Source organism: Gymnodraco acuticeps, unplaced genomic scaffold (genome assembly GCF_902827175.1).
Source record: "Gymnodraco acuticeps unplaced genomic scaffold, fGymAcu1.1, whole genome shotgun sequence".
Lineage (NCBI taxonomy): Eukaryota > Metazoa > Chordata > Actinopteri > Perciformes > Bathydraconidae > Gymnodraco > Gymnodraco acuticeps.
This window is the reverse complement of record NW_022989985.1, coordinates 299,835-308,227: the sequence shown is the minus strand read 5'-3', so window position 1 is coordinate 308,227 and position 8,393 is coordinate 299,835. Positions and strand designations below refer to the sequence as shown.

Here is an 8,393-nt window from a genome sequence, read left to right as displayed (position 1 = left end):
CCCTCCTGGCGACCCTCATTCCCTCCGCCGCCCTCTTAGTGCAGCATGCCGCTTGTAATTTATGCAAAATTAATTGATACATCTTTTATAATTGATGTGCTGTAAACTTAATGAGTAATTTATGTAATTAGTCAATTAAGGATAATTCCAGCATATGTTCCATATGCCCAGAAGGTGTGCTTTACAACTAGTTATTTGTCCAGGAGTTGGGTGCAAGCGAAGACTGCCATAGACTACCTAATTAATTTTGTTATGCAGATCAGCCACGGTGTCTATTTAACAGCCCCCTTTGTGAAAACAGATTTAATATTGATCTTTCTCGGGCGTTTAAAGAGGATGCTTTTACCCGCGTTGGCCTCTGAGGGCCTCAGAGTTTCAAAACTAATTTTTCAGGCGCCAGGAAAACAATTATGCAAAGAAAAACAGAAGCAGAACAACGACTATCTTTATTTAGCTATGAATATATGTTCACTCTTTGTCAGGCAAAGTGGCAATAAAAAGAGCTTTTCATCACAATTACATGATCTCTTTAAAATATGCTCTCCGTCGACACAGTTGACCTTTTGAGTGGGCTTGAAGGACTGGGGCATAACGGGAGAGATACACCGGCTAATTAATTGACACAGTTTTGAATATTCATACCTATAACAGCAAGCTTGCCCTTAATTACATTGTTGGACTTCTCTCCTAGGAGGCTAAATCACGAAAGGCTTAATTATTGTAATGTATTCGGGGCCCCACCGGGGTACCAGGGAAGACAGGAGCCGTCAAGGACCCAGTCATGACACCTGGCTCGAGAAGAAAATATACTGGAAGGGGAGCAGCTTTTGTTGTTCTCCGCTGAACAGAATTCAGAGCAGGGGAGGAAGTTTGTTTACATCCTTGTAGGATTCACCGGAGACTGTTTGAACAGACAGACAGCCGCCGGACTCCCCTCTCAGCAATTAATCAACAACAGCCCCTCCCTCCCTCTCTCTGTCTGTGTGTGTGTGTGTGTGTGTGTGTGTGTGTGTGTGTGTGTTGTGTGTGTGTGTGTGTGTGTGTGTGTGTGTGTGTGTGTGTGTGTGTGCGCGCTTGTGTAATTCAGAGCAGAGGAGTAGCGCACTGATGATTGTGCGCAAAGGAATACGTGATTTATTGTTTGCAAAGTCTGAAAGTGCATTCGAGCAAATTTAACAAATAAGTTGTATTTATATATTCACTTCTTTAAGTATTTCCTCAAGTAACATATGCTAAGGTGGCAATTAAAAGCCACATTATGTCAATCACATCTCAACACAAGATATCTTGACGTTATTAATAGACAATATACTTTCTCAAATGTGTATTACACAGCAATCTAAGCAAAGCACAGGAGCTCTCACCATAACATGCAGATCCCATTCAAATTGAAAATGTAATTGAGAGGTTTTGTAGACAGACTTCAAAGGTCAGGGGCAGGCTTGTAGCTATAGATTAAGCAACATGCTGAAAGATATTGAGTTTAGGTTAAAATCAGTTACTCTCTGTCACAGTGATACGCAGGACTCGTTGATTGGCAAACAGGAGATTAGAAGCAAACGCGTCTTAAATGAACCACCCACTACACCTCATTTTTATTCATCGCTCTCATAACACACACACATACACACACACACACACACGCACACGCACGCACACACACACGCACGCACACACACACACACACACACACACACACACACACACACACACACACACACACACACACACACACACACACACACACCCCTCTCTGCTCTCCCCTGACGTGTCCCCTAAGTGTCTGGATAACAGATAATAGAGCAAGCGACCTGCGGGGGTCTTACAAAAACGGCGTTTGGCGAGTGCGAGCATCGCACACGAGGAGAGGAGCACACACCGCACACTGGCAGCGGAGCAAACTGGCCCCTCACATCCTTCAAGGGAAGAGAAGACGGGAGGAAACTGAGAGGACCTCTTAACTTTTACGCACAGAGACTGATTTATTCGCACAACGACAAAAGCATAAATTGAAAGATAGTCTTTATAAGAAACTTTCCTGGGATGCAGGAGACTCTCACGGATCATACTTGACATCAGCGGGCCTCGAGGCTACTGTATAGAAATAACAACAATTTACCAGCTTCTTATCGGATGGCACAGCACTTTGGATCCGATTCGTCAGATGGAGACTGAAATTAAAACTGTCAAATTAGCTACTTAAAATATAGCACTTAAAATATATCTTAAAGGCTGTTTTATTTAACAATTTAAACTTATAGAAAACAGTATCCAGTCATGCCTCGTCCTGGGAAGAACTCTTACAGCGACCAGAAGCCTCCATACTCCTACATATCACTGACAGCGATGGCTATCCAAAACTCATCCGAAAAGATGCTGCCACTGAGTGACATTTATAAGTTCATCATGGACCGGTTTCCTTATTATCGAGAGAATACTCAACGATGGCAGAATTCCCTGCGACACAACCTGTCCTTTAACGACTGCTTTATCAAGATCCCTCGGCGGCCCGATCAGCCCGGGAAAGGCAGCTTCTGGGCTCTCCACCCGGAGTGCGGTGACATGTTTGAGAACGGCAGTTTCCTGAGGAGACGAAAGCGCTTCAAGGTGCTTCGGGCTGAGCAAATGGCCTGCAAGAGCTCCCCGATGATGCATTACTTTCACCATCACCACCACCACCCGGGAAGCAAGCTGGGCACAGCATCCGGCCATCATGAGCACACAGGCGGCCCGGCAAGCACCGTGGGTCGAATCCCCCACTTTCAGGGTTATGGGGGCATTACGTGCGCACAGTCCGGCGGGTTTAAACATCCATTCGCCATTGAGAACATTATAGGAAGGGACTACAAGGGTGTGATGGCCAGCGGGCTCCCCCTCACCTCTGTCATGCATCACCTGGGGTACCCGGTGCCCCCTCAGCTCAGCAGCGTGGTCAACTCCATGTGGCCGCATGTCGGGATGCTGTCGGAGTCCATGGGTGGCGTGCACGTCCCCGCATCATCTGAGTATGCACCCTTCAGTGTGTCAGCGAAGGGCCTGTACCACAATGCCAACGGGCAAACCCTTCCCGCCGTACCTCTGCCAATAAAACCCACCCCATCCCTGGGACCCATTCCCAGTTTGACGGGGCTTCAGAGTGGCCCTTCCCAGCTTTGCTCAGCGGTCTCACTGATGGAGAAAAGCGACCTGCTTGAAGGGAAAGGACACCCGCTTCACCCGGCTCTCCTGCTGTCCTAACCGGGTAACTTGCGGGTCATTTTTGAAAAGTAACGCAAACAAGAAGGACATTGTTATTGCATAAAGTAAGACAGAATAGGCCTATCAGTGGTGCAGCTGTGGGAGAGTTGTAAAAACTAAGTAACATTGTGCTGTGAAATGCATTTTTCATTAGACCCATGTTGATTGAAATCATAATTTATTTGCACAATTTGTGAGGGCATTTACCACATACTGTAATGTGGCACTGATAAATACAATCAGAAAAAAGACGCTGAACCCAAAGAAGTCTTTGATTTAGGAGACAACAATCTAAAATGATTTACAATGCAAGCCAACAACTCTGTTTATATATCGTTTGCTCTTATTCTATTGATTCTATTTTAATCTGGCATGCCGATCGGTTGAAGACAAATAGCTCTTCATGTTTTGTTTATTTAAAGGCCTGTTGCACTTATTTTGTGTGTTATTTAATAGTAAATTGAACATGTAATGCTTGTATTATAACAATATTTATCTGAGAATATTCATAAAGAACTTAAAAACAAATCTTTTTTGGTGTTGTAATTATTTAAATACTTGGATTAAGTGTCCACACGTTTTTCGGGGATCACTTTTCACGGATCGTAATTGAAGTCAGTCACACATAGATGTATTTCATTAAACGGGGCTTTCTTTTATACATTGTGGTGAGATAATGTGATGTCAAAGAAACCACACAATTTCAAATGCACTCAATAACAATTTGCAGAGTTAAGTATGTTATAGATTTTATTTTAAAACACACACTTATTAATTATTGTATATGTATGTACTTAGTTGTGATCATTTTACAGTCTACAACATTAAACAATAACAGCACAGCCAGTTGCTCTCAGAAATTCATATTTGATGACTTTATAAGTTTACCTTAATTCATACCAGGAGTTTTTAAATACAACAACCATTTAATTAGGACCACTTATTATTTAAATGTAAACGCTTAGGCTGCAACAGCAAAGGGGTCATACAGTTATAATGGTAAGAGGGAAGTCTGGGAGTAATTTTTCATTTTCAAAACATGAAAGTCCCTTGAGCTTTTAAGACTTTGAATTTACTATAACAAAGTTCCTCTTTTGAACATCTAACTATGAGTTGGAGGAAATATACATTATATATTAAACAATTTAGCAAGAGGATGAAGTAAATGTTCATCATTTTAACATGAAATGTGATTCGACAAATTCAAGATAAAGAAAGTACCTGAGACAAACTTTACTCAAATAAATATTGAGACTAAAGTCAAGCTATCGTCTTCCACAAGTCATTAAGTATCCACATCATGACAGCGACACCTTGACATGAATCACATCTTGAATTAACATTTGGGTTAATCCGTGATGATCTTCATAAAATGCATATGAGTGGCTTGATAACTTCAAAAGCAGGCAGGGTTATCGGATCAAGTTTTTCTCTTTTGTTTGCTCTGTTTAAAAGCTTTGAAGCTTCTCCTCTAGCCAGCACAAACAAAGCACCAGGTCCAGCCCTCTAAAAATGTACTTATATTAAACCTCATGTCCCCTGTTTAGCATCCCAAAGGCTCCCAAAGCCGACACTATTGTCACACCAGCGTCTGAACAAATAATTGAGATGCACCAGTGGAGGAGAGGCGTGGGAGTGAGGAATTAATATGATTATTAACCTATGTTTGCCTCATTGCTAACAAGCAGGATAGATAGTGATTACACACATCTTCTTCTCTCATCTTAATCATCCAGTTTTCTTCCTAATTTTCTCTACTTTTCCTCTATTGCGGCAAGATCTCTAGGTTATCTCTTCAAATCTATCACTTTCTTTTATACACACATTTTCGCACACACTTTCACTACAGGGTGTCTGTGATTCCTAGTTAAAAGGAACTTCTTTTTTTTGCTTCATGACAAAAGTGGTTGTAAAAAGTGTGTGTGTGTGTGTGTGTGTGTGTGTGTGTGTGTGTGTGTGTGTGTGTGTGTGTGTGTGTGTGTGTGTGTGTGTGTGTGTGTGTGGGTGGGTGTGCGTGTGTGTGTACGTTGCTTTAATTCCCCAATCAGCAGGCCTCTATGTCTTTAATAGCCCTCACTGCATTAGTGTGTAATTATATGCCACTAATTAAGACACAATAAGAGGAGTAATAATGCAGCCATTATTACCCTCCATGATCCTCTGTCCTCACAACACCGTAGTAAGATGCCTCTGGAATAAAAATAGGTCTCCTAATGGGCACATATGTTTATGCACAGGCTAATAGGAGGTATATGTGCAGTTTTATTTGAATAAGGGTACACTGTGTTGGTTATGTCAAAGCATTTAACAGCATATGTTAAATTACTTTCAGGAAAATTAGATATAAGTGTAGATGCTCTTATTTTTTAAGGACAAATATTATCGTGTTAAATCCATAGACTGTATATGTAAAAGTTAAATCCCACCCTGTGTCTGGATTTGTGTGTGTTGTATACAATATACAGATTTCGGGAGCATGTGTTCTTAAAACATTTGGATTAAACATAACTATTATTGAAAACAGCTGCATTTGGAAGTGATTTGTACCATGAACAGGCATGCACACACACATCTGATTCAAATGTAATCATCAGTTACTGTTATTTCTTATTAAAGGATCAAAACAATCTAAACTGAGTGGAAATATGCCAGCTCAATAAAGCTTCACTTCACATCTGTAAATTGGATGCACAAGACGTTTTTGTAGATATGAATTTGAATTAGGAACTAAATGTCATGTCAAACTCATGTAAAGCATTTTAGATGAATCACAGTAAATAGAAAAAAGAATCAAAACTACAGAGCATTGTTCAGTGTCGTGTCTTACTCCAAAATTAATATCACTACTGGTTATCTACTTTAAAAAATATAAAGATTTAATATAAAATCACACAGACTTCTTAGACAATATAGACAACACTTTTCAATCACCCGCTTGTGACTATTCTCTAAATATATCAAGATGTTAATGTCGATCAGCACTTTTTTGGAACCCTTACATCAACACGATATTAGCTTTTACAATACATTCTAATGCACCCAAAAAATCAGGCTTTTTAAAAACATTTACAAAACTAGTTTGGTTACTAAAGCAGGCATACAATATACAATAACTACAAACTTATAGTGAACAACATTGATGACTAATGAAAAATAGTTTAAAATGTGTCTTCTATGAGGCGTCAGTTATAAAGGCTGACAGTTATATGATGATGTTTCAATACAAATATAATATTATTCTATATGAACTGTTAGCACTTACAACACTGTACGGGATATTAATATGGAAACTGTTAATCATGTGGAATATGACTTTAAAATGAATAATAGGAGTCTTATGAATAATTGAAACATTTAGGTCAGAGGTGTTTCACTGTCGCCCTCCGAAACGAAACGTTATGTTCTTGAATAGGCGATGATACATTAGTGGTAATTACCCACACTTCATAGGGGCCAGGGTGGCAAATTCTACATGCGTTTTTCTTAATGACCAGCAAGAGCAGGCCATCATAATGAGCAGCTTAATTCATTGATCTGATCCGCTAACTAAATCAAGCACACTGCACACATTCACACACATGAACATGAGCAACCTTAAATATTATTCTTTGTTCCAGAGAGCAATCTTTTATTTAATATATTGGCAACATTAGAAAACAGAAGTGTGTTCTAATTTCTTTAAACCTATAATTGCTGTAGGATTCCTTGTTCAGTGGAGCCATTTCAACCATTAATGGAGGCAATAAACTGCATTGCAGCAACTACTAACTTTGTTTAACAGTTTTATCAGAGATCAGACATCTGCCAAATTAACTTCATAAAGCCCTTAATATTAAAAGTTTAAACGCATCAAATTGTTTCATCAGAAAAATCTGAATAGAGCGACGGAAGCAAATTAGAAAATAACTCTCACTACTTCAAATGGGCTCAGGCTTCCTCACATTTCTAAAAGGAGGTAAAATAAGCAGAGACAGTAAAGTTAAGAGGGTGACAAAGAAAAGAAGAAACAAAAGGAAAGGATGAACGGACATTGTGAGAGAGAGAGAGATGTACGGCTATACAAGGTCATTAGCTCTTGATAACCTCTTTCAAAACTAATGAAACTGCAATATTCTTAAGAGGTTTCTCTTTTGTCTCAGATTACAAGATGACTGCTGACCTCCTAATGCAGTCTGACAAGATTTGTACACGAGGAACTTAAAAGAGGCAAAAAGACAGACAGAGACTTGAGAGAGACAAATGACCAAATGCGAATTTATTTGTATTTAATTGATAACGATGTGATGATAAATATAACATGAAAAGGGGTTGAAATTCCTCCCAGTCCAGCTATTCACATTTTTATGGACTGGATATCTCATTATATTTTTATATAATGACACTAGTTCAAACTCATAATTGATATGTTCTTCTACTTTCCCTTTTTAATGTAGGAACTCACATTTTTACCATACAAACATTTGTATTTTAGTGTTTCTAAAAATATCTATAACTATATTCCTAATAAAGTAAGATCCAAGTAAGTTATTTGAACTAAGATCTCCCATTATGGGATGCAAATAACTCAAATAAAGAGAGGATTTATGAGTCTCTTCAAATATAATCTTCTATCAGATGTCCCGTTGTTATGGAGTTATTGTGTGTGGTGAAAATGTTGTTGTTTGATGACCATATTCATGTGGAACAGAAGTTTGTCTATGGCCTTAGTTTATATATCGTTTTAGTTTAAATAATCAATAAGTAGATCCATTATTTCATTGTGTTTCACCTGCTGCTGCAATTATCTTACTGATGTGTGCCAATGCAATATTTATAGACTTGTTTCACTATATGTAATCAGCTTGTTGATAGAAATACATAAAACATAATGGAGAAATTGTGCTAAGTAAGTCATTATGCATTTTAGTAAACCATTAGCAAAAGTGTTACGCAAGGACAATTAATGTGCTATTAATTATCCTATTATTCTGTCTTGAAATTATCATAAGGTTATTATCTCGAATGGCTCTGTATTTTGAAATTGTAATCTTTGTTAACTAATTTGCTAATGTGTCTGCAATTGATATTCCATAACACAAATAATTTGACTTTTACATTCATACCTTCACTTTCATCCAGTTTAATTAAGTTAATTTAAAGACCTGTAGTGTGCCGCA

The 8,393-nt window shown here is 38.7% G+C and overlaps 1 protein-coding gene across 1 annotated transcript; it reads left to right on the top strand.

Annotated features, from left to right (window-relative positions):
• Positions 1-2,277: 2,277 nt before the first annotated feature.
• On the top strand, positions 2,278-3,446 carry foxb2 (forkhead box B2). The gene has a single exon (XM_034212740.1). It carries the CDS (start codon positions 2,278-2,280, stop codon positions 3,235-3,237), a length of 960 nt encoding a protein of 319 aa, XP_034068631.1. The 3' UTR covers positions 3,238-3,446.
• The last annotated feature ends 4,947 nt before the right edge of the window (positions 3,447-8,393 follow it).